Consider the following 27,618-nt stretch of genomic DNA (forward strand, 5'->3'; position numbering starts at 1 on the left):
TTATTTCACCATTATTTAACCAGGTAGGCTAGTTGAGAACAAGTTGTCATTTGCAACTGCGACCTGGCCAAGATAAAGCATAGCAATTCGACACATACAACAGAGTTACACATGGAATTTTAACGGTCATTCAACTCGGGAACCCTGGCCCTTTTCTAGATCTCCGAACTGAAGAACACTGACGTCATGATTTGATCTCGTATTTACCGAGTTTTAAAAAAATGCGACATTCATCTCCCACTTCTGAGAACAGCTGTAGAACAGAACAATGAGCCAGACATTTCACCGGATGTGTAAATGTGAAGCATCCGGTTGACGTTCCCACTCACTGCCAAATATGGTGATGAGAGGAAGCCCAATGACCGGCAATGGAAGAAGCCGGAGTGAGATGGATTTTGGCCGATATTCAAATCAAATTCTGCTAATTATCTCATCGATGAAACATTTGATCTTAATACAGTTTTCTGTTTCCAAAACTTTTAAATCCGTAACAGAGTGGACTCTCCCATTGGAAACGACCGACTCTGGTCTATCTTCAGTTACATATACACAAATCTTTTTATGTGCCTGTTGGTGTCGTTCTTATAGCTCAGTGGTTGGTATATGTCTAAAGATGGTAAACTATACTTGGCTGTTGGTATATGTAAAAAAAAATATATATATATATATATACTTGGCTTCATTAGCAAATATATTGGTAATTTCTTTGAAGTGAGTGCATTTCTTGACAGAGAGAAATCATCGCAGACCCTGTGCTCTGAAATTTCAACATAAATAATCATGAATTTAAAAATCACTGGACTGGAATTTTTTTTATTCAATATCTTTTTTTTCTCCAAACATGTACACAGCATTAATTTTAAATGATAATATATATATATACACACACACACATACACTTCAGTGTATACCATTATCTTAAAAAGTTTAGGGCCAATATTGGGACACTGCAGCTGTGCGCATGAGAGAGAGAGAGAAGGGAGGTGGCTTGGTGTCTGGACGTCCGGGCTATACATCCACACAACGGCAAAGTCACACTGGTAGACAAAACTAACAGTGGAGCGGGTTGAAGCATCACACCAGTGCTTGGCCTTGTAGCAAAGCAGGTCGGGAGAGAAGAGATATTGTGCAAGAGCTGCCGGGAGACAGGAGAGTGACACTACTGACTGAGCTGAAGAGCAGCAACACTCCTGCCCCCCCCCCCCCCCCCCCCCCCCAACAGGTAGAGGAGAGGTGCAAGCAGAGCAAAAATAACAACGGAATGAGGATCTGTTTTGTACATGTTGAATGTGAAGAACCTACAACATCTGACTACTAGTAATGAACAGCACCGTGCAGAGTGAGACTGGAGACAAACAACCAGGTTCTTCCCCAAAACACCTCCTTTTCTCCTGAAGATGCAATCGTAGCTACATTTTTCTACACTCACTTTTGCCCTTACTGTAAAAAATATTGAACTTTAATAAAACTATATTTCACAGGATGTATGAACCAATACTGTAGTATAGACATTCTGCTAGCACCCCCCCCCCCTCTCCCAACCAGACACACTATAAACGGTGCAGTTGGCCAACCAACTGTATGTTTTACAGTAGCAGAACAGTCCAATATTATTCTTAACAGTTCTGCTGCCGTACGTTCTTACAAAATCCGACAGTTCCGATCATTCCAGTTGTTATTCAACCATACAGTACCAATACAGTATAATTCATCTAAATCACTACCGGGGAATGAAACCCATGTGTGGGGACCAATATGGACAGAAATTAGGGAAGAGATTGAGTTTTCCAGTTTTTACCAATACAAAAAAAAAAAAGAAGAAGAAATGAACACACCCAGTTCTTGACTGTGCCGGTCGAAGATATACATCTGCCATCACACCACCACGTTGTCTACTCTGAACGCAACAAGAGGGATTTTACCGGAAACCGGTCGCAATTCGCTCCCCATTGCTTCCCCCTTTGGTACTAAACCCTTCAATGTTTTCAGATCTTTAAAGTGCTGACCCTTCAGATGTACAAACATCAAATAATTAAAAAGGTCAAGGGGAGGGGGGGGGGGGGGAACTACTGGGGGACAGGCTGGGAGAAAGGGATCCCATGGAACCGCATGGACCAGTGGGCCAGGGCATGTTGTTGTCTAAGGAAGGAGTGGTGGGTGTGGTCAGCCAGGAGGGAGGTGTCAGGCTGAGCGTCGTGGGCCTCTCTACATCATCCCCATCTGCATCAGAGAGTTGGCGTACGCCATCGGCTTCACATTCGGATGAGGCTGTGGAGGAAAGATACGAGATGTTTTATTGGCCCGTGGTAACAAATACGGAAACTTATAACTTAATCTACATAGTTATTCTGCTTTAGATTGTCTCCTATTGGTCATGATAATCTACAGTTATTCTGCTTTAGACTGTCTCCTATTGGTGATGGTAATCTACAGTTATTCTGCTTTATATTGTCTCCTATTGGTGATGATAATCTACATAGTTATGCTGCTTTAGACTGTCTCCTATTGGTCATGATAATCTACAGTTATTCTGCTTTAGACTGTCTCCTATTGGTCATGATAATCTAGTTATGCTGCTTTAGACTGTCTCCTATTGGTCATGATAATCTACAGTTATTCTGCTTTAGACTGTCTCCTATTGGTCATGATAATCCACATAGTTATGCTGCTTTAGACTGTCTCCTATTGGTGATGATAATCTACAGTTATTCTGCTTTAGACTGTCTCCTATTGGTCATGTTAATCTACACAGTTATTCTGCTGCTTTAGACTGTCCTATTGGTCATGATAATCTACAGTTATTCTGCTTTAGACTGTCTCCTATTGGTGATGGTAATCTACAGTTATTCTGCTTTATATTGTCTCCTATTGGTCATGATAATCTACATAGTTATTCTGCTTTAGACTGTCTCCTATTGGTCATGATAATCTACATAGTTATTCTGCTTTAGACTGTCTCCTATTGGTGATGATAATCTACATAGTTATGCTGCTTTAGACTGTCTCCTATTGGTCATGATAATCTACAGTTATTCTGCTTTAGACTGTCTCCTATTGGTCATGATAATCTACATAGTTATGCTGCTTTAGACTGTCTCCTATTGGTCATGATAATCTACATAGTTATTCTGCTTTATATTGTCTCCTATTGGTCATGATAATCTACAGTTATTCTGCTTTAGACTGTCTCCTATTGGTCATGATAATCTAGTTATGCTGCTTTAGACTGTCTCCTATTGGTCATGATAATCTACAGTTATTCTGCTTTAGACTGTCTCCTATTGGTCATGATAATCCACATAGTTATGCTGCTTTAGACTGTCTCCTATTGGTGATGATAATCTACAGTTATTCTGCTTTAGACTGTCTCCTATTGGTCATGTTAATCTACACAGTTATTCTGCTGCTTTAGACTGTCCTATTGGTCATGATAATCTACAGTTATTCTGCTTTAGACTGTCTCCTATTGGTGATGGTAATCTACAGTTATTCTGCTTTATATTGTCTCCTATTGGTCATGATAATCTACATAGTTATTCTGCTTTAGACTGTCTCCTATTGGTCATGATAATCTACATAGTTATTCTGCTTTAGACTGTCTCCTATTGGTCATGATAATCTACATAGTTATTCTGCTTTAGACTGTCTCCTATTGGTGATGATAATCTACATAGTTATGCTGCTTTAGACTGTCTCCTATTGGTGATGATAATCTACAGTTATTCTGCTTTAGACTGTCTCCTATTGGTCATGATAATCTACATAGTTATGCTGCTTTAGACTGTCTCCTATTGGTCATGATAATCTACATAGTTATGCTGCTTTAGACTGTCTCCTATTGGTCATGATAATCTACAGTTATTCTGCTTTAGACTGTCTCCTATTGGTCATGATAATCTACACAGTTATTCTGCTGCTTTAGACCGTCTCCTATTGGTCATGATAATCTACAGTTATTCTGCTTTATATTGTCTCCTATTGGTCATGATAATCTACAGTTATTCTGCTTTAGACTGTCTCCTATTGGTCATGTTAATCTACACAGTTATTCTGCTGCTTTAGACTGTCTCCTATTGGTCATGATAATCTAGTTATTCTGCTTTAGACTGTCTCCTATTGGTCATGATAATCTACATAGTTATGCTGCTTTAGACTGTCTCCTATTGGTGATGATAATCTACATAGTTATGCTGCTTTAGACTGTCTCCTATTGGTCATGATAATCTACAGTTATTCTGCTGCTTTAGACTGTCTCCTATTGGTCATGATAATCTACAGTTATTCTGCTTTAGACTGTCTCCTATTGGTCATGATAATCTACAGTTATTCTGCTTTAGACTGTCTCCTATTGGTCATGATAATCTACAGTTATTCTGCTTTAGACTGTCTCCTATTGGTCATGATAATCTACAGTTATTCTGCTTTAGACTGTCACCTATTGGTCATGATAATCTACAGTTATTCTGCGGGAAAAAAAGTAACAGAAAATCCAGGCAGTCAAAACAGACTGTGTTTAATATGCTGGTTTACATTTGCTGTTAGAACAGACTAAATCTGTACCAACACGTCGATCGTGTCTTTCGTGTAGGCTACAACATGAAATCACACTCGAGGCATGGAATGCATAGTTGGAACATGTCGACCATGTCTTCAGTGTACAACATGAAGTTTCCTCCTCCACGTCAATGAGGGGGGAGCGGCAGTAGAGCAACGGGAGCAATGAACAGCATTCTGCTTTAGACTGTCTCCTATTGGTCATGATAATCTACATAGTTATTCTGCTTTAGACTGTCTCCTATTGGTGATGATAATCTACATAGTTATGCTGCTTTAGACTGTCTCCTATTGGTGATGATAATCTACAGTTATTCTGCTTTAGACTGTCTCCTATTGGTCATGATAATCTACATAGTTATGCTGCTTTAGACTGTCTCCTATTGGTCATGATAATCTACATAGTTATGCTGCTTTAGACTGTCTCCTATTGGTCATGATAATCTACAGTTATTCTGCTTTAGACTGTCTCCTATTGGTCATGATAATCTACACAGTTATTCTGCTGCTTTAGACCGTCTCCTATTGGTCATGATAATCTACAGTTATTCTGCTTTATATTGTCTCCTATTGGTCATGATAATCTACAGTTATTCTGCTTTAGACTGTCTCCTATTGGTCATGTTAATCTACACAGTTATTCTGCTGCTTTAGACTGTCTCCTATTGGTCATGATAATCTACAGTTATTCTGCTTTAGACTGTCTCCTATTGGTCATGATAATCTACATAGTTATGCTGCTTTAGACTGTCTCCTATTGGTCATGATAATCTACAGTTATTCTGCTGCTTTAGACTGTCTCCTATTGGTCATGATAATCTACAGTTATTCTGCTTTAGACTGTCTCCTATTGGTCATGATAATCTACAGTTATTCTGCTTTAGACTGTCACCTATTGGTCATGATAATCTACAGTTATTCTGCGGGAAAAAAAGTAACAGAAAATCCAGGCAGTCAAAACAGACTGTGTTTAATATGCTGGTTTACATTTGCTGTTAGAACAGACTAAATCTGTACCAACACGTCGATCGTGTCTTTCGTGTAGGCTACAACATGAAATCACACTCGAGGCATGGAATGCATAGTTGGAACATGTCGACCATGTCTTCAGTGTACAACATGAAGTTTCCTCCTCCACGTCAATGAGGGGGGAGCGGCAGTAGAGCAACGGGAGCAATGAACAGCAGCTACGTGGGCGGCAGAGTGGGAGGCGGCAGAGTGGGAGGCGGCAGAGTGGGAAGAGGCAGAGTGGGAAGAGGCAGAGTGGGAAGAGGCAGAGTGGGAAGAGGCAGAGTGGGAAGAGGCAGAGTGGGAAGAGGCAGAGTGGGAAGAGGCAGAGTGGGAGGCGGCAGAGTGGGAAGAGGCAGAGTGGGAGGCGGCAGAGTGGGAGGCGGCAGAGTGGGAGGCGGCAGAGTGGGAGGCGGCTATGTTAAAAACAATGTTGCCACCTGCACAGAAATCTCTATCAATAGCCACGACGAGTCGGGTTCTAGACTGCAACCAGTTTCAAGGCCTGAAAGGTACTGTAACTAAGTAGATGTACTGTTATTGTAACGTTGGTTAGGGTTAGTCTGTCAAAGTTATTATCAGATGTACTTACCACAGCAGTGAACTGGTGAAACTCTGGTTTGAGGTCTGATCCTCTGAGGTGGATGTACGCTCCCTTATTAGCCATCTGATCACTTGAGGGAGAGAGAGAAGGACAGAGAGAGGAAGGGGAGAGAGAGCGAGGGGAAGGGAAGAGCGAGGGGAAGGGAAGAGAAGAGCGAGGGGAAGGGAAGAGCGAGGGGAAGGGAAGAGCGAGGGGAAGGGAAGAGCAAGAGCGAGGGGAAGGGAAGGGGAGAGCGAGGGGAAGGGAAGGGGAGAGCGAGGGGAAGGGAAGAGCGAGGGGAAGGGAAGGGAAGAGCGAGGGGAAGGGAAGGGAAGAGCGAGGGGAAGGGAAGGGGAGAGCGAGGGGAAGGGAAGGGGAGAGCGAGGGGAAGGGAAGGGGAGAGCGAAGGGAAGGGAAGGGGAGAGCGAGGGGAAGGGAAGGGGAGAGCGAGGGGAAGGGAAGGGGAGAGCGAGGGGAAGGGAAGGGGAGAGCGAGGGGAAGGGAAGGGGAGAGCGAGGGGAAGGGAAGGGGAGAGCGAGGGGAAGGGAAGGGGAGAGCGAGGGGAAGGGAAGAGCGAGGGGAAGGGAAGAGCGAGGGGAAGGGAAGGGAAGAGCGAGGGGAAGGGAAGGGGAGAGCGAGGGGAAGGGAAGGGGAGAGCGAGGGGAAGGGAAGGGGAGAGCGAGGGGAAGGGAAGGGGAGAGCAAAGGGAAGGGAAGGGGAGAGCGAGGGGAAGGGGAGAGCGAGGGGAAGGGAAGAGCGAGGGGAAGGGAAGAGCGAGGGGAAGGGGAGAGCGAGGGGAAGGGGAGAGCGAGGGGAAGGGAAGGGGAGAGCGAGGGGAAGGGAAGGGGAGAGCGAGGGGAAGGGAAGGGGAGAGCGAGGGGAAGGGAAGGGGAGAGCGAGGGGAAGGGAAGGGGAGAGCGAAGGGAAGGGAAGGGGAGAGCGAAGGGAAGGGAAGAGCGAGGGGAAGGGAAGAGCGAGGGGAAGGGAAGAGCGAGGGGAAGGGAAGAGCGAGGGGAAGGGAAGAGCGAGGGGAAGGGAAGAGCGAGGGGAAGGGAAGAGCGAGGGGAAGGGAAGGGAAGAGCGAGGGGAAGGGAAGGGAAGAGCGAGTGGAAGGGGTGAGAAGAGAATACTGATCTTAAATGTCTTTAGAGGGGGTGACATTTGACATGTGAGAGTCTTACAATAGATGTTGTTTAAATCTGGCAATGCATATTAAAAAAAAAATAACAACATTTGGATTGAATAGTGAGTCTGTTGCCCTAGTTACCAGTAGTTGGGCGCTGAGAAGACTGTGATGCACTTCCCTGAGTGTGTGACCTCATAACCCTCTGCCTTGACCTCGTGACTGCGGACGATGTAATCCAACTTGTTCTGGTCCAGGAACCGCTCGGTGACGTCAGGACCAAACTGACAGCTCACACCTCGCTTAGAGACAGACCGCCCATTCTGGGGGGTCAGGAAAAAAAATAAATAGACAGATGACATGATGCAGTAGAGCCATTTAAACCAGATTATATTAGAATTATATTTTGTTGTTGGACCAGAGTGTATTTCTAGGACACCAAACCTGTGGCTGTGGGTCTGACCAGAGGAGATCACACATGGGACCTGAAGGAAAACAAACAGTTGAAACAACACTTTAATTCCTAGGTCCTAAACGAGAAAGGTATTGATTAATTGATCGCTCTCACCAGAGTCTGGGGGCTGTCTGTTCCTGTCGATCTTCCTCAGATCGTCGAGCATCACTCCGTCCTCACTGAACAGCCCCCCGTGCATCACCTGACACAGACAGAACACAACTAAAGACAATATTCTCAAAATGTCCAGTTGTACAGTTGGAAGGCCTCAGCATGCTTCAGTTCGGCTGGCGCCTAGCGGACCTTGGCTAGTGGAACTGAACGACCGTGCTGCATACTCTCTTAAAAAGACCTTTGCTTGAAAAACGAGAAATAAGAAATAAAAAAAGTGGCAATAGTACCGTTTGTCCATCTTGAGACGCCAAAGCCATTATTCACTTCCTCAAAAAAAGTCAGAATGGATCTAACTCAAGAAATCTGTCATTAATTGACGTTATCACTGAAGAGATTTGTCACACAATGTCACATGTAACGTAGAAGTTTGGTGCATTGTTTATCAATTCAATTTTTTTTGCAGGAAAACGAGTTCTCTCACTGAATGGCAGACTTTATTGAAGAATCCCTACTGTTGAAAAATCACAGACGAAGGGACTTTTCTTCACAGACAAAGGGACTTTTCTTCACAGACAAAGGGACTTTTCTTCACAGACAAAGGGACTTTTCTTCACAGACAAAGGGACTTTTCTTCACAGACAAAGGGACTTTTCTTCACAGACAAAGGGACTTTTCTTCACAGACAAAGGGACTTTTCTTCACAGACAAAGGGACTTTTCTTCACAGACAAAGGGACTTTTCTTCACAGACAAAGGGACTTTTCTTCACAGACAAAGGGACTTTTCTTCACAGACAAAGGGACTTTTCTTCACAGACAAAGGGACTTTTCTTCACAGACAAAGGGACTTTTCTTCACAGACAAAGGGACTTTTCTTCACAGACAAAGGGACTTTTCTTCACAGACAAAGGGACTTTTCTTCACAGACAAAGAGACTTTTCTTCACAGACAAAGGGACTTTTCTTCACAGACAAAGGGACTTTTCTTCACAGACAAAGGGACTTTTCTTCACAGACAAAGGGACTTTTCTTCACAGACGAAGAGACCTTTCTTCACAGACGAAGAGACCTTTCTTCACAGACGAAGAGACTTTTCTTGCCTCCAGAAAAATTGAGTGCCGAAACAGCCGGGAAAAACCCTCACCGAAGTCCAAAATGTCATCCTATATGAACAAACTCCACGAACTGTTTCGGCTGGGAAGCATGTGGACGCCTTAACAGAGAACCTACCATGACTTTGCTGTTTAATACACCGTGTGAGGGCTGTCAGGGGTCAAAGGTTAGAGGTCAGGGTTACCTAACAGGACTTTGCCGTTGATGCACTGCGCCACAGGTTAGGGTTTAAAGGTCAGGGTTACCTACCACGGGAGAATCTCAATTGCATTAGTTCTTTTTCCTCGCCTACCTCTCAAAACCCATTGGAGGAGATGGTCAGAGGGGAGGGACCTCTGGCTTTCTCATCCAATGAGTTTTGAGAATGAGTATGCAAATTAGATTCTTCCCGATGAATTTACAGTGCTTCAAAAAGGGGGTGTGGTAGATATCGAAACTCTTCCGCAAAGGGCTGCGATAGGATACACATGACCAGCCTCAATGAAAAACGTGGCCATCAAGGAAGGGAAGACACTACTAACAAATTGACTCTCCTCGACCACTCGACCATCATCGGTTTCCGGGTCACGGAAGAGAGAGGACAGAGGCAGTTTGGAACTCGATGGTGAATTTTGCAACCGAGGACAGACGATTTTTGCGCGCTATGCGTATCAGTGTTCCCATTCTGTGAGCTTGTGTGGCCTACCACTTCACGGCTGAGCCGTTGTTGCTCCAAGACGTTTCTAGTTGACAAAACCAGCACTTACAGTTGACCCGGGACAGCTCTAGCAGGAATTTGATGAACTGACTTGTTGGAAAGGTGTCATCCTATGACAGGGCCACATTGAAAAGACACATCTTCAGTAAGGCCGTTTAATGTGTTTATTTATTTTATTTTTTAAACCTTTATTTAACTAGGCAAGTCCGTTAATGAGAACAAATTATTATTTTACAATGACGGCCTAGGAACAGTGGGTTAACTGCCTTGTTTTAGGGGCAGAACGACAGATTGGTACCTTGTCAGCTCGGGGATTCGATCTTGCAACCTTTCGGTTACTAGTCCAACGCTCTAACCACTAGGCTACTTGCCAATGTTTGTCAATGGAGATTGCATGGCTGTGTGCTTGACGTTATACACCCATCGGTAACAGGTGTGGCTGAAATAGCAGAATCCACCAATTTAAAAAGTGTATTCCCCAAAGTCCAAGTTCAAAATGTGAATTTACTCATTTCGTATTTACGGCTTCACAACTGGTAATTACCACCTTACCACATAGTTATAAACGCCAAATTACCTACCAGGACCTTGCCGTTGATGCACTATGCTAGAGGTTAGGGGTCAGAGGTTAAAGGTCAGGGGTCAGGGTTACCTACCAGAACTTTTCCATTGATGCACTGCGCCAGAGGCAGCCACTGGAAGACCTCACTGAAGAGCGTAAACATCTGAGTGGTGTACTTGGCCTTCACCTCCCCCTCAAAACCATACATCTGGTTCATGTTGTCAGTCTCGTGGTTACCTAGTTACACAGGAACATATGGACATCAGTTACCAACCCAATTTACCCTTCGCTAAGCCCCACTCACAGAATTATGGGCAAGCAATCGCAACGCTTCGATGGATAGCAACTGTAGTTGAGTCCAACACCTCGGACAAGGTCATGTTTCAAACCCTTGGAAGCCAAGGAGGGCTATGGCAAAAACAGGAACGTAATTTAAAAAAAATCTATTGTTTGAAGGGTTAAATAATTTAACAGCGCACCAGAGGTCTCATTGAAAAAGTTGCTAACGCTAGCAGGTTGGCTAGCTCTCATTGAAAACATTGCTAAGGCTAGCTGATTAGCTAGCGCTCATCGAAAACATTGCTAAGGCTAGCTGATTAGCTAGCGCTCATCGAAAACATTGCTAACGCTAACTGGTTAGCTAGCGCTCATTGAAAACGCCTACTGACCTCTGAGCAGGTAGGAGGAGCCTACTGACCTCTGAGCAGGTAGAAGGAGGAGCCTACTGACCTCTGAGCAGGTAGAAGGAGGAGCCTACTGACCTCTGAGCAGGTAGAAGGAGGAGCCTACTGACCTCTGAGCAGGTAGAAGGAGGAGCCTACTGACCTCTGAGCAGGTAGAAGGAGGAGCCTACTGACCTCTGAGCAGGTAGAAGGAGGAGCCTACTGACCTCTGAGCAGGTAGAAGGAGTCCGGGAGGAGCAGCTTGAAGCCGAACAGAGTCAGAATGACCTCTAGGGAGAACGAACCACGGTCCACAAAGTCTCCATTAAACAGCTGTGTTATATTGCTAAGGGTTATCATGTACATTTATTTGAATACAAATGGCGCTTTACTGCACATGTCACCGCTTTACTGCACATGTCACCGCTTTACTGCACATGTCACCGCTTTACTGCACATGTCACCGCTTTACTGCAACTGAGCAGGATACATAGGGGTTGGTCTCGGAGGGTAAGCCGTTCAGCTCAAAGATGTTCAGAAGGTCGTAGAATTGTCCATGTGTGTCGCCACAAATGGTTATCTTCTCTGTCTGTTGGGGAGGAAACAGAACAGGTTTAGGCACAGGGACATATGCTGAAGGGGACCACCAAGTGCTAACAAGTCAGTATCTGGATAACGTGTGAAATGCTTGATACTGTACCAACCAGCCTGACTCAGTCTACTGTACCAACCAGCCTGACTAAGTCTACTGTACCAACCAGCCTGACTCAGTCTACTGTACCTACCTACATTACCTGCTTGATAATGGATGTGATATCAACAGGGAAGTATATTTTCTGAGTGATTTAAATATTGACTGGTTTTCATCAAGCCTGCCACTCAAGAGAAAGCTTCAAACTGTAACCAGTGCCTGCAACCTGGATCAGGTTATCAGTCAACCTACCAGGGTAGTTACAAACTGCACAGGAATGAAATCATCAACATGTATCGATCACATCTTTACTAATTCTGCAGATATTTGCTTTAAAGCGGTATCCAGATTATACAATAAGTTTGTAGTGATTCCTATGTTGATGATGTAAAGAATATTTGTTGGTCCGCGGTGTGTAACGAGGAGCAACCAGACGTTGCACTTGACACATTTATGAAACTGTTTATCCCCGTTACTAATAAGTATGCACCTGTTAAGAAAATGACTGTAAAAACTTAAATCCCCTGCAAAATGAGAAATCATGTGACTAAACTGAATAAAAATGAAGAAACTACACTATGAAACAAAGATAAATTACAAAGAATGAGAGTAAAAAGCTATGGTGCTCCTTAAATGAAATTTCGGGGCAAAAAGGCAAACTCAGCTCCATCGTTTATTGAATCAGATAGCTCACAAACCCGACTAATTTAATGTTTTTTTTGTTGGCAAGATTAGCAAACTTAACCATGACATGACAGCAACAAATGCTGACACTACACATCCAAGTATATCTAACCAAATAATGAAAGACAAGAATTGTAATTTTGAAGTGTGGAAGAGGTGAAAAAAGTATTGTTGTCTATCAACAATGACAAGCCACCGGGATCTGAGAACTTGGATGGAAAATTACTGAAGATAATAGCGGACGATATTGCCACTCCTATTTGCCATATCTTCCAACTTAAGCCTACTAGAGAGCGTGTGCCCTCAGGCCTGGAGGGAAGTTAGTCATTCCGCAACCCAAGAATAGTAAAGCCCCCTTTACTGGCTCAAACAGCCGACCAATCACCCTGTTATCAACCCTTACAAAAGTTTTGGGAAAAAAATAGTGTGACCAGATACAATGATATTTTACAGTAAACAAATTGACTTTCAGCACGCTTATAGGGAAGGACTTTCAACAAGTACAGCACTTACACAAATGACTAATTACACAAATTGACTGATGAGAGAAATTGATGATAAAAATATTGTGGGGGCTGTTTTGTTAAGACTTCAGTGCCACTTTTGATATTATTGATCATAGTCTGCTGCTGGAAAAACGTATGTGTTATGTCTTTACACCACCTGCTATAATGTGGATAAAGAGTTACCTGTCTAACAGAACATAGACGGTGTTCTTTAATGGAAGCCTATCAAATATAATCCAGTTAGAATCAGGAGTTCCCCAGGGCAGCTGCCTAGGCCCCTTACTTTTTAAAATCTTCACTAACGACATGCCACTTGTATTTGTGAGATGCATTGACATGTTGAATGCACCAAGCTGTCTGTTTAAACTACTGGCACACAGCTCAGACACCCATACATACCCCACAAGACATGCCACCAGAGGTCTCATCACAGTCCCCAAGTCCAGAACAGACTATGGGAGGCGCACAGTACTACATGGAACTCTATTCCACAGTACTACCTAGAGCCATGACTACATGGAACTCTATTCCACATCAGGTAATGCAGCAGTAATGCAGCAGTAGAATCAGATTCAAAAAACATTTTAAAAATATACCTTATGGAACAGCGGGGACTGTGCACACACTTGGTGTGTTGTGAATTCTGTAATGGAATGTTTTTAAAAATGTATAACTGCCTTTAATTTTGCCAGGACTGCAGGCAGAGTCGCTAACGTGGGATCAATAATAAATACACATCTGACAATTGAAGGACTAGACAGGATGAAGAGCAATACCAGGAAGTCAACATACATCACACGGATGTCTCACCTCTTTTAACGTGATCTCAACTAGACTGGGTAGTTTGGACAAGAGCTCTTTGACTTGGATCAGAATCTAAAAGGAGAGATTTTATTAGTCAACACAAATACAGTATTATTATAACTACAGTAATATTAAAGTATTATTATAGGTGTACCTGGTAACTACAGTAATATTACAGTATTATTATAGGTGTACCTGGTAACTACAGTAATATTACAGTATTATAGGTGTACCTGATAACTACAGTAATATTACAGTATTATTATAGGTGTACCTGATAACTACAGTAATATTATAAGTGTACCCGATAACTACAGTAATATTACAGTATTATTATAGGTGTACCTGATAACTACAGTAATATCACTGTACTTATCAGGTATACCTATAATACTGTAATATCAAATCAAACAAATACCTATAATACTGTAATATCAAATCAAACAAATACCTATAATACTGTAATATCAAATCAAACAAATACCTATAATACTGTAATATCACTGTATGTATAGGTGTACCTGATTAGCACAGTAATATTACAGTATAATTATAGGTGTACCTGATTAGCACAGTAATATTACAGTATAATTATAGGTGTACCTGATTAGCACAGTAATATTACAGTATAATTATAGGTGTACCTGATTAGCACAGTAATATTACAGTATAATTATAGGTGTAGCTGATGAGTACACTAACACTACAGTATTATTATAAGTACATAAGTACACTAATATTACAGTATTATTTAAGGTGTACCTGATAACTACACTAATATTATAGGTGTACCTGATAACTACAGTAATACTACAGTATTATTATAGGTGTACCTGATAACTACAGTAATACTACAGTATTATTATAGGTGTACCTGATAACTACAGTATTATTATAGGTGTACCTGATAACTACAGTATTATTATAGGTGTACCTGATAACTACAATACTACTACAGTATTATTATTATTATAGGTGTACCTGATAACTACAGTAATACTACAGTATTATTATAGGTGTACCTGGTAACTACAGTAATATTACAGTATTATTATAGGTGTACCTGATAACTACAGTAATACTACAGTATTATTATAGGTGTACCTGGTAACTACAGTAATATTACAGTATTATTTAAGGTGTACCTGATAACAACAGTATTATTTAAGGTATACCTGATAACAACAGTATTATTTAAGGTGTACCTGATAAGCACACTTTCTGTGCAGTTTCTTCTGGTCTTTGAAGCACTCCATCATCTCTTTCATGAAGCTCATCGTCACCTTTCCTTCTTCCAGCTTCGGTCCAGTGTACTCGTCCTCAATCACTGCATGGGTGGCACAATCAAATCAACCAAATGTATACAGCCCATTTTACAGCAACATCTGTACTCATCCTCAATCACTGCATGGGTGGCACAATCAAATCAACCAAATGTATACAGCCCATTTTACAGCAACATCTGTACTCGTCCTCAATCACTGCATGGGTGGCACAATCAAATCAACCAAATGTATACAGCCCATTTTACAGCAACATCTGTACTCGTCCTCAATCACTGCATGGGTGGCACAATCAAATCAACCAAATGTATACAGCCCATTTTACAGCAACATCTGTACTCGTCCTCAATCACTGCATGGGTGGCACAATCAAATCAACCAAATGTATACAGCCCATTTTACAGCAACATCTGTACTCGTCCTCAATCACTGCATGGGTGGCACAATCAAATCAACCAAATGTATACAGCCCATTTTACAGCAACATCTGTACTCGTCCTCAATCACTGCATGGGTGGCACAATCAAATCAACCAAATGTATACAGCCCATTTTACAGCAACATCTGTACTCGTCCTCAATCACTGCATGGGTGGCACAATCAAATCAACCAAATGTATACAGCCCATTTTACAGCAACATCTGTACTCGTCCTCAATCACTGCATGGGTGGCACAATCAAATCAACCAAATGTATACAGCCCATTTTACAGCAACATCTGTAGTCGTCCTCAATCACTGCATGGGTGGCACAATCAAATCAACCAAATGTATACAGCCCATTTTACAGCAACATCTGTACTCGTCCTCAATCACTGCATGGGTGGCACAATCAAATCAACCAAATGTATACAGCCCATTTTACAGCAACATCTGTCACCAAGTGTTTCACAGTAACTCGGTCTTGAAGATCTTAATTTCAAAAACACCACAATGTATACAGGCAGTAGTCCATTATCTAGACATTCAAATTTTATAAATATATATATAAATAAATAAATAAATAAATATGAGATAAATAGAGATATAAAATATATATAATCAAGTAATGAATCCTAAAATATAAAAACATTACCAACTACTCACTCATGTTTTCGATGTCTAGGGAGTCCACGACCGATTTCTTCATCTCGTCGCTGGCGATGGCTCTCTCGAAGGCTTTCTGTTTCACGATCTTGTTGCACTCCTGGTATTTCATCTTAGCGTCCTTATCGTTGGGTCGCACCCGCACTACCTAACCCCACAACACCAGGCAAACACACAGGACAAGGACTAGGGTCAGTCTCACACTTAAAACACTATTCCCCGGTACCAGTACTACACAATGGATCAGTACCATGTCAGAAAAAGTCAGTCCAAACTTCAAAGGAAAATAGATTTTACAGCCATGGTTTGGTTGTAAATTAATACAAAACAGTTTTGATTTCTAGAAATAGTTAGTGCTTCTCTCCTCTCACTAAGACTTCAGTACTAGTCCCCCCCCCCAGTAGAGACGGTTGCATCTGTGTAGAGCAATATGTCCATGACACCAATACTCTAAATTTGTCTCAGTGACAGCAGGCAGCTATCACTGTCAGTGATGTGGCACAGCCAGCCAGCCAGCTCCGTTGCCAGAGCCTTGGGGGTGTTTATGTCAACATGGAACAAAGACCAGCTGTTTATAAATGGACCCCCCCCCATTGACCAAATGTAAATTTGAAGGAACTAACTTTTGATCGATTTACTGAACTGACCACATTTTAAAACAGAATCTAACCCTGGCAGTACGTGTCTGCCAAGTCTTTACACTGTCAAGGTAAACACATCTGCAAGACGTCATCTCAAACAGGGCAACTTTCTAAATTGTGACGACAGCCCCACTATTGGCTCCTCCCTTGTGACAAGCCCACATTCTCCTCTTCTGTCCTCATCTTAGTAATAATACTACTGCTGCTACATGGGCCTTACACAGCGCTGGTCAAACCCAGTCACCTGGTTGAGGTGTCAACAATGTCAACAGTGAACAGGCCAGTGTCTGTGTTCTTTAACCCATCTTAATCTTTTTTTACATTTTTATTGGTCAGTCCGATAGGTAAGGCTTTTTCTTTGCAACTCTGCCTAGAAGGCCAGCATCCCGGAGTCACCTCTTCACTGTTGACATTGAGACTGGACAGAGGAACTCTGTCTAGAAGGCCAGCATCCCGGAGTCGCCTCTTCACTGTTGACATTGAGACTGGACAGAGGAACTCTGTCTAGAAGGCCAGCATCCCGGAGTCTCCTCTTCACTGTTGACGTTGAGACTGGACAGAGGAACTCTGTCTAGAAGGCCAGCATCCAGGAGTCGCCTCTTCACTGTTGACATTGAGACTGGACAGAGGAACTCTGCGTAGAAGGCCAGCATCCCGGAGTCTCCACTTCACTGTTGACATTGAGACTGGACAGAGGAACTCTGCCTAGAAGGCCAGCATCCCAGAGTCGCCTCTTCACTGTTGACGTTGAGACTGGACAGAGGAACTCTGTCTAGAAGGCCAGCATCCCGGAGTTGCCTCTTCACTGTTGACATTGAGACTGGACAGAGGAACTCTGTCTAGAAGGCCAGCATCCCGGAGTTGCCTCTTCACTGTTGACATTGAGACTGGTGTATTTCAAATCAATTTGATGTTATTTTAGAATGGACAAATAAAATGTGCTTTTCTTTAAAAAATATATATATATTTTAAAAAAAAAGACATTTCTAAATGACCACACATTTTTGGAACGGTAGTGTATCTATGCAACAAACTAAGCATCATGAATAAATCATCTTATGTTTGTACGTTTGTTTGTGGGTCCACGGTACACGTCAACAGTCTGGACATCGATATTCAATACAGATATTCAAACTACAACTGAGGAATTTAAACATGATTACATGAACTCATAATAAGGTTGTTGTTGTTCTCTAATGAATGCTCTAGTGAAAGGACATTTGACCATGTTTACCATGTCGTTTGTCTCTAGAGTTTAAACGATCACAATTTGTTTTGGTAAAACTCTATACATTTTTTTGAATCCAGAAGAAATGACAAATACATTTATTATTATTTTTCAACAAATTCTGGACATTGGATTTGTCTGCGTCAAGACTAACATTTCACCACCCTCCATTGCGGCTAAAAGATCAGAATGGAAATGTATTGGAACAATTATATTGGACAATTTAGCCACTACAGTAACTACTCCCATTTAAGTCACCTGGGGATTTACAACAATGTCATCTTCCTAAAGAGTACCTTGAAGCTTCCTCTCCTGTCATCTTCCTAAAGAGTACCTTGAAGCTTCCTCTCCTGTCATCTTCCTAAAGAGTACCTTGAAGCTTCCTCTCCTGTCATCTTCCTAAAGAGTACCTTGAAGCTTCCTCTCCTGTCATCTTCCTAAAGAGTACCTGAAGCTTCCTCTCCTGTCATCTTCCTAAAGAGTACCTTGAAGCTTCCTCTCCTGTCATCTTCCTAAAGAGTACCTTGAAGCTTCCTCTCCTGTCATCTTCCTAAGAGTACCTGGAAGCTTCCTCTCCTGTCACCTTCCTAAGAGTACCTGGAAGCTTCCTCTCCTGTCACCTTCCTAAGAGTACCTGGAAGCTTCCTCTCCTGTCATCTTCCTAAAGAGTACCTTGAAGCTTCCTCTCCTGTCATCTTCCTAAAGAGTACCTGAAGCTTCCTCTCCTGTCATCTTCCTAAGAGTACCTGGAAGCTTCCTCTCCTGTCACCTTCCTAAGAGTGTACCTTTAACTCTCCTGTCTAACCGTGTCCAGTCTTACCGTCTCGTAGTCTTTGAGTGCAGCCTTGAACTTGCCCAGGGCCATGTTGGATGTGGCTCGGCGATAGTAGCCCTTGATGTAGTTCTTGTCTATCTCCAGACACTTGGTGGCGTCGGCCAGAGCGTAGCCATAGCATTCTGTCCGCAGGTACGCCAGGCTGCGATTGGAGAAGTAGATGGCGTTGGCCGGGTTGAGCTCCAACGCCTCCGTGTAGTATTTGATTGCATTGTCATAGTCTTTCTCTAGAAAACAACATCACATTCATTGTCATAGTCTTTCTCTAGAAAACAACATCACATTCATTGTCATAGTCTTTCTCTAGAAAACAACATCACATTCATTGTCATACAATTTCTCTAGAAAACATCACATTCATTTAGATTGGAATCAGTTCCACTTACAAGGCTATAGTGGACTTTCTCTCGAGTCACTCATTCGCTTCAATAATCTGCATTTATTGGCTTATTGCCTATCAAGGAACGAGCTACTCAACTTGTCAAAGAAGCCCGTGGAGCTGTCAATGGCGGTATTGAGCAAAGTCATAGCATAATGACACAAGGTTCAAAGGTTGAACTCTAAAAAATGTATGCCACTGGAAGACAAACCGGGGGCGGCAGGGTAGCCTAGTGGTTAGAGTGTAGAGGCGGTAGGTAGCCTAGTGGTTAGAGTGTAGAGGTGGCAGGTAGCCTAGTGGTTAGAGTGTTGGACTAGTAACCAAAAGGTTGCAAGTTCAAATCCCCGAGCTGACAAGGGTACAAATCTGTCGTTCTGCCCCTGAATAGGCAGTTAACCCACTGTTCCTAGGCCGTCATTGAAAATAAGAATTTGTTCTTAACCTAGTTAAATAAAGGTAAAAATAATAATAATAAATAAAAACACACACATTGGGAAGTGTCTTTCCCTTAGCGGGTGGATTGATAAGGCTAATTGATCAAGGGTTATCTTACCACTGCTGTGCTGCTGTGCTATGGAAGCGTTAGGTTATTCTGGATTTCAAGTGCAATCCAACACATTGATGGGTTACATAGCAGGATAACAGTGGCTACAATAACTAGCTACACCATGGAAACTCTAACCTGCAACTGTAGTGTATCAGGGTACTGTATCAGGGTACTGTAGTGTAGTGTACCAGGGTGCTGTAGTGTAGTGTATCAGGGTACTGTAGTGTAGTGTATCAGGGTACTGTAGTGTATCAGGGTACTGTAGTGTAGCGTATCAGGGTACTGTAGCGTAGCGTATCAGGGTTACTGTAGCGTAGCGTATCAGGGTACTGTAGCATATCAGGGTAGTGTAGTGTATCAGGGTACTGTAGCGTATCAGGGTAGCGTATCAGGGTACTGTAGTGTATCAGGGTACTGTAGTGTAGTGTATCAGGGTAGTGTAGCGTATCAGGGTACTGTAGTGTATTTATTATGGTTCCCCATTGGCTGCTGCCAAGGCAGCAGCTACTCTTCCTGGGGTACAGCAAAATTAAGGCAGTTTATACAATACATTCACAGATTTAACAACACACTGTGTGCCCTCAGGCCCCTACTCCACCACTAACACATATCTACAGTACTAAATCCATGCATAGTGTGTATGTTATCGTGTGCGTGTGTGGATGTGTCTGTGCCTATGCGTGTGTCTCTTCACAGTCCACACTGTTCCATAAGGTGTATGTTTACCTGTTAATTTAAATCTAATTCTACTGCTGCATCAGTTACCTGATGTGGAATAGAGTTTCATGTGGTCATGGCTCTATGTAGTACTGTGGAATAGAGTTTCATGTGGTCATGGCTCTATGTAGTACTGTGGAATAGAGTTCCATGTAGTCATGGCTCTATGTAGTACTGTGGAATAGAGTTCCATGTAGTCATGGCTCTATGTAGTACTGTGGAATAGAGTTTCATGTGGTCATGGCTCTATGTAGTACTGTGGAATAGAGTTTCATGTGGTCATGGCTCTATGTAGTACTGTGGAATAGAGTTCCATGTAGTCATGGCTCTATGTAGTACTGTAGAATAGAGTTCCATGTAGTCATGGCTCTATGTAGTACTGTGGAATAGAGTTCCATGTGGTCATGGCTCTATGTAGTACTGTGGAATAGAGTTCCATGTAGTCATGGCTCTATGTAGTACTGTGGAATAGAGTTCCATGTAGTCATGGCTCTATGTAGTACTGTGGAATAGAGTTCCATGTGGTCATGGCTCTATGTAGTACTGTGGAATAGAGTTCCATGTAGTCATGGCTCTATGTAGTACTGTGGAATAGAGTTCCATGTAGTCATGGCTCTATGTAGTACTGTGGAATAGAGTTTCATGTGGTCATGGCTCTATGTAGTACTGTGGAATAGAGTTCCATGTAGTCATGTCTCTATGTAGTACTGTGGAATAGAGTTCCATGTAGTCATGGCTCTATGTAGTACTGTGGAATAGAGTTCCATGTAGTCATGGCTCTATGTAGTACTGTGGAATAGAGTTCCATGTAGTCATGGCTCTATGTAGTACTGTAGAATAGAGTTCCATGTAGTCATGGCTCTATGTAGTACTGTGGAATAGAGTTCCATGTGGTCATGGCTCTATGTAGTACTGTGGAATAGAGTTCCATGTAGTCATGGCTCTATGTAGTACTGTGGAATAGAGTTTCATGTAGTCATGGCTCTATGTAGTACTGTGGAATAGAGTTCCATGTAGTCATGGCTCTATGTAGTACTGTGGAATAGAGTTCCATGTAGTCATGGCTCTATGTAGTACTGTGGAATAGAGTTCCATGTGGTCATGGCTCTATGTAGTACTGTGGAATAGAGTTCCATGTAGTCATGGCTCTATGTAGTACTGTGGAATAGAGTTCCATGTAGTCATGGCTCTATGTAGTACTGTGGAATAGAGTTTCATGTGGTCATGGCTCTATGTAGTACTGTGGAATAGAGTTCCATGTAGTCATGTCTCTATGTAGTACTGTGGAATAGAGTTCCATGTAGTCATGGCTCTATGTAGTACTGTGGAATAGAGTTCCATGTAGTCATGGCTCTATGTAGTACTGTGGAATAGAGTTCCATGTAGTCATGGCTCTATGTAGTACTGTGGAATAGAGTTCCATGTAGTCATGGCTCTATGTAGTACTGTGGAATAGAGTTCCATGTAGTCATGGCTCTATGTAGTACTGTGGAATAGAGTTCCATGTAGTCATGGCTCTATGTAGTACTGTGGAATAGAGTTCCATGTAGTCATGGCTCTATGTAGTACTGTGGAATAGAGTTCCATGTAGTCATGGCTCTATGTAGTACTGTGTGCCTCCCGTAGTCTGTTCTGGACTGTGAAGAGACCCCTGGTGGCATGTCTTGTGAGATATGCATGAGTATCCGAGCTGTGTGCCAGTAGTTTAGACAGACAACTCGGTGCATTCAACATGTCAGTACCTCTCATAAATATAAGTAGTGATGAAGTCAATCTCAGCCAGGAGAGATTGACGTGCATATTATTAATGTTAGCTCTCTGTGCTTCCCTGTTCTGAGCCAATTGCAATTTTCCTAAGTCCTTTCCTAAGTCCTTTTTTGTGGCACCTGACCACATGACTGAACAGAAGTCCAGGTGCAACAAAACTAGGGCCTGTAGGACCTGCCTTGTTGATAGTGTTGTTAAGAAGGTAGAAACTAGGGCCTGTAGGACCTGCCTTGTTGGTAGTGTTGTTAAGAAGGTAGAAACTAGGGCCTGAAGGACCTGCCTTGTTGATAGTGTTGTTAAGAAGGTAGAAACTAGGGCCTGTAGGACCTGCCTTGTTGATAGTGTTGTTAAGAAGGTAGAAACTAGGGCCTGAAGGACCTGCCTTGTTGATAGTGTTGTTAAGAAGGTAGAAACTAGGGCCTGTAGGACCTGCCTTGTTGATAGTGTTGTTAAGAAGGTAGAAACTAGGGCCTGTAGGACCTGCCTTGTTGATAGTGTTGTTAAGAAGGCAGAGCATCGCTTTATTATAGACAGACTTCTCCCCATTTTAACTACTACTGTATCAACATGTTTTGACCATGACAATTTACAATCTAGTGTTACTCCAAGCAGTTTAGTTATTTCAACTTACTCAATTTCCACATTATTGATTGCAAGTTTTAGTTGAGGTTTAGGATTTAGTGAGTGTTTTGTTCCAAATACAATGCTTTGTTTTAGGGCGAACTTTTCCTTGCCATCGACTCTGAAACTAACTGCAGCTCTTTATTGAGTGTTGCAGTCATTTCAGTCGCTGTAGTAGCTGATGGCTATAGTGTTGAGTCAACCGCATACAAAGAAACTATGGCTTTACTCAAAGTCAGTGGCATGTCGTTAGTAAAAATTGAAAAAAAAGCAATGTGCCTAAACAGCTACCCTGGGGAATTCCTGATTCTAACTGGATAATATTTGATAGGCTTCCATTAAAGAACAACCCCTCTGTGTTCTGTTAGTAACTCTTTATCAACATTATAGCAGGGGATGTAAAGCCATAACAAAGGTTTTTTCCAGCAGTAGACTATGATCAATAATATCAAAAGCCGCACTGAAGTCTAATAAGACATCTAATCATTTTATCATCAATTTCTCTCAGCCAAGCATCAGTCATTTGTGTCAGTGCTGTGCTTGTTGAGTGTCCTTCCCTATAAGCGTGCTGAAATTGTTTTCAATTTGTTTAGTGTAAAAATAGCATTGTATCTGGTCAAACACAACTTTTTCCAGATATTTACTAAGGGTTGATAACAGGGTGATTGGTCGGCTATTTGAGCCAGTAAAGGGGGCTTTACTATTGTTGGGTAGCGGAATGACTAACTTCCCTCCAGGCCTGAGGGCACACGCTCTCTAGTAGGCTTAAATTGAAGATGTGGCAAATAGGAGTGGCAATATCGTCCGCTATTATCTTCAGTAATTTTCCATCCAAGTTGTCAGACCCCGGTGGCTTGTCATTGTTGATAGACAACAATACTTTTTTCACCACCTTGCCAATCAGTTGGAATTCCTCGTCAATCCAAGGGGCTTGAACAGTTTTTACAGTCATTTCGGAGCGTGCTTATTAGTAACTGGAATAAGTAGTTTCATAAATGTGTCAAGTGCAACGTCTGGTTGCTCCTCGTTACACACCGCGGACCAACAAATATTCTTTACATCAACAACATAGGAATCACTACAAACTTATTGTATGACCTCTCTTATACACTATATTCGGCCGAGCCTTTGGATCTTTGGTTTTCCTAGATATGGCTACTATATTGTGATCACTAGATCCTATGGATTTGGATACAGCTTTGAAGCAAATATCTGCAGCGTTAGTAAAAATGTGATCGATACATGTTGATGATTTAATTCCTGTGCTGTTTGTAACTACCCTTGTAGGTTGACTGATAACATGAACCAGGTTGCAGGCACTGGTTACAGATTGAAGTTTTTTCCTGAGCTTGATGAAAACCAGTCAATATTTAAATCACTCAGAAAATATACTTCTCTGTTGATATCTCATACATTATCAAGCATTTCACACGTTATCCAGATACTGACTGTTAGCATTTGGTGGTCTATAGCATTTTCCCAACTTTAGGTGAAGCAGATGAACCTGTAGCCATATTACTTCAACAGTATTTAACATGAGATCGTCTCTAAGCTTTACAGGAATGTGGTTCTGAATATAGACCGCAATACCGCCTCCGTTGGCATTTCGGTTTCAGAGATAGATGACATTCATATTCTGACTGTTACAAGCAAGTTATTGACTTCATTGACCTTGTTTCTTAGGCTACATATGTTAATATGGGCTATTTTTTTTAGCACTTTTCTGGGTTGCTTGATTGTTTTTTAATGCTTTACTGGGAAGCTTATCAGAGGTAGACTTACTCATGTTATTTACATTGGAGCTGATAGTGCAGGGTGAGCTATATAAAGTGGTCTTCCTACTAGGGCACACCGCCTAAGTGCTAACAGTGTAACTCTGGTTTATTGGATCATGACTACTGCTTACAATAGCTGATAAACAGATATATTCAGTGCAATTAGGAGTACATAAATTAAATTACTTGTGTTTACCAATGCCCCTAAAATCATGTACATTTGATGCAGCATTATCATTGTCACAATGGTAGGGATTAACTGAGCTGGTCCTGGACCATTTACCAGTAAATGGTAGGGAGTAACTGAGCTGGTCCTGGATCATTTACCAGTCAATGGGGTAGGGATTAACTGAGCTGGTCCTGGATCATTTACCAGTCAATGGGGTAGGGATTAACTGAGCTGGTCCTGGATCATTTACCAGTCATTGCTTCAACACAACCTTGAAATGCTTGGACAGAGTCCAGGAGCCAAGATGATTTGGAAGGACTCCGTCATTCATGTAGAGTATCTTCTGTTTCCAGAAGGTGTCAAAGTTATCAATCAATACAAGTGACTCCAGCAGTGCTACAGTAGTCTTTTAGCCAGATGTGTAATGCCAGCAGTCTGCTGAATCTTTCACACCCGCGGACCAACGATGGTACTGGACCTGATATTATTGGCTGTTTTTTGGAGTCTTTTAATGCCAAAATCAGTTCTTTAAAATCAATTTTCAAATGTTCCGAGCTAGCCCTCCTGATGTAGTTTGACCCCACATGGACTACGACAGCGTCAGCTCCCGGCATCTGTGGTAGAACAGTCGGAAGCAGCCTTGTGAGTCCTGCACTCGTTCTCCTGGGTAGCACAGGGGTTTTGCCTTGGGGACCGAGATGTTTCTCACCATAGAGCTGCCTATGATGACAGCTGGTGAATAGGCCAGTCTCTCAGGTAGCCTCGCGGTCTGATGAGGGTGGGAGCTCCGAGGATCTGAACCCGAGGTAGAAGCCACCGGAGAGGGAGACAGAGCAGAGGACGAAGACGCAGGTACCTCCGGATCCGATCTCGATTGGGAAGCCACCACGGACGAAGGTGCCGGAACCTCCGTATCCGATCTGGATTGGGAAGCCCCCACGGACGAAGGTGCCGGAACCTCTTGATCCAGGGCAGCAAAGCTGTTTCTGGTCTGTGTCAGTTCCGGACCCCCGTTGCCAGAGGACGACTTCTTCGACTTCCACCAGTCCAGAGCGGCGTCCGGCTACTGGGGTGGAAGAAAAATAAAAAGTAGGTGGGCGTGGGTTCCCCAGTAGTTTATGTAGGTTTGCTACATTGAAAGTCAACTCGGTCCACATCGTCCCGGAACAAAGCAAAGTCAAATGCACCTCCTGCAACGTTGGAAGCATCCAATAGCTGCCTACGTTTGAGACCACCGAGCCAGCTAATCTAGCTCGTCTTTCTGGCAGGATCCCGGGACAGATAGTTCACGTTTCAGCGTTCGACAGCGTTTAGCAACAAAGATACGTTGCGCCCTGATGACGTCAGTGTCAGGTGATTAGGTGCAGTGTAGCTTATCAGGGTACAATTTAAATTACACACTTCTGGAACAAAGCTATACATGACAATTCATACAGTAATGACTGGGAGCTTTTTAAATGGGAGTATTGACGCCAAGACGAGGAGAGCTGAAGAAGAAAGTTTAAGTACAAAGATCACTTCTTGTTAAAAAGCCTGTTGAAAGTCTCTCAGAGGAGGACACATCTGTTCTGTTTGAGCTACAACACAAGTTGGATGATATGTATAAACTGAAAGCAGAGGGAGCCTTTGTCAGATCTAGGAAGAAGTGGCTAGAGAAGGGTGAACAAAATGCTTCTTATTTTTTCAGGTTAGAAAAACACCACTCTCAAAATAATACAATTCAACAATTAAATATGACCGGTCTAATCACAGATGATCCCAAATTAATTTCTAACTTTAGTTGCAACTTCTACAGGAATTTATATAGTTCTAAGTATTGTGAGGTTTCCTCATCTATTTTTTTTTTGTGACTCTCTGGGGGATGTGAAATCAATTGGGGAGGCGGAGGGGGAACAGTGTGATGACACTATCATAGTTGAAGAGATTATTTATTCTATTGAACACTTTACAAATAATACGTCTCCTGGGACTGACGGTATATCTGCTGAGTTTTACAAAACTGTTTCTCAACAGTTGGCCCCATTTCTGTTTGAGGTATTTTCCGAAAGCATTGTAAATAATGCTCTCCCTCCCAGTTTGACTCAAGGTCTGATTACATTAATGCCTAAGCCCAAGAAAGACTGGCTTCTCCTCCATAATTGGCATCCAATCTGCCTGCTCAATAACAACTACAAAATATTGGCCTCTATATTTGCAAAAAAGAATGAAGGCAGTATTGGACTCAATTAGAGGAGACTCAATCTGGCTTCATGAGGAATAGACATATCTATTAATATCCGACTGGGGTTATTGACTATTTTGATCTAATCTTCGAAGATAGACACTAAAACTTCGATATAGAAACTCATGTTCCACTCTTTCTCTCCCTTGAGAAATTTGGATTTGGGGAATTATTTTGTAGTACTATAAAAACTCTTTAAATGAAATGGGAACAGTTCCATAAAATTAAAGCATGGGACTTCTACTAGATTTGATTTGAAAAGAGGAATTAGGCAAGGTTGCCCAATTTCACCTTACCTCTTCCTGCTTGCAACACAACTTCTTACAAGTTCTGTGAAATCCTGCAATATAAAAAGGGATCTCTATTGCTGACAGAGATATTATCATTAGTCAGCGTGCAGATGGACACAACCCTCTTTTTGAAAGACGCAGCCGACGTGATAAATTGTGTGAATTGTTTGCTGTTAAAGACCAACACCCTCTATATGCACTATTTCAGTTGAGGAAAAAGTAACATACCTTGGGATAACCATATCTAAGGATCAACATGAAAGACGTTCATTAAAAATGTCATACCTATTATTGAAAAAAACAAAAAGAAGTTGAGCCATTGGTTGCAGAGGGATTTATCCTTGAAAAGGTAGAGTATTGCTTTCTAAAGTTGAAGGTATCTCCAGACTTACTTATGCATCCCAGTCACTACATACAGCCCAGTCCCGTACATGCAGCCCAGACCCGTACATGCAGCCCTGTCCCATACACGCAGCCCAGTCCCTTACACGCAGCCCAGTCCCCTACA

At 42.4% G+C, this 27,618-nt stretch overlaps 1 protein-coding gene across 1 annotated transcript in view; it reads right to left on the minus strand.

The window, feature by feature from the left end:
• Window positions 1-797: 797 nt before the first annotated feature.
• Window positions 798-27,618, minus strand: part of LOC139382350 (serine/threonine-protein phosphatase 5-like) — a 34,798-nt gene continuing 7,977 nt past the window's right edge. The window contains exons 2-13 of the mRNA XM_071126323.1: window positions 18,610-18,851; window positions 15,921-16,068; window positions 14,758-14,879; window positions 13,559-13,624; window positions 11,358-11,456; window positions 11,095-11,200; window positions 10,300-10,442; window positions 7,837-7,924; window positions 7,713-7,753; window positions 7,413-7,591; window positions 6,155-6,236; window positions 798-2,268 (exon numbers count right to left, since the gene is read on the minus strand). Coding sequence (XP_070982424.1) covers window positions 2,206-2,268; window positions 6,155-6,236; window positions 7,413-7,591; window positions 7,713-7,753; window positions 7,837-7,924; window positions 10,300-10,442; window positions 11,095-11,200; window positions 11,358-11,456; window positions 13,559-13,624; window positions 14,758-14,879; window positions 15,921-16,068; window positions 18,610-18,851 — 1,379 coding nt within the window. The 3' untranslated portion in view covers window positions 798-2,205. The remainder of the gene's footprint in view (window positions 2,269-6,154; window positions 6,237-7,412; window positions 7,592-7,712; window positions 7,754-7,836; window positions 7,925-10,299; window positions 10,443-11,094; window positions 11,201-11,357; window positions 11,457-13,558; window positions 13,625-14,757; window positions 14,880-15,920; window positions 16,069-18,609; window positions 18,852-27,618) is intronic.

The sequence above is a fragment of the Oncorhynchus clarkii genome, chromosome 24 (genome assembly GCF_045791955.1).
Source record: "Oncorhynchus clarkii lewisi isolate Uvic-CL-2024 chromosome 24, UVic_Ocla_1.0, whole genome shotgun sequence".
In the NCBI taxonomy this organism is placed as follows: domain Eukaryota; kingdom Metazoa; phylum Chordata; class Actinopteri; order Salmoniformes; family Salmonidae; genus Oncorhynchus; species Oncorhynchus clarkii.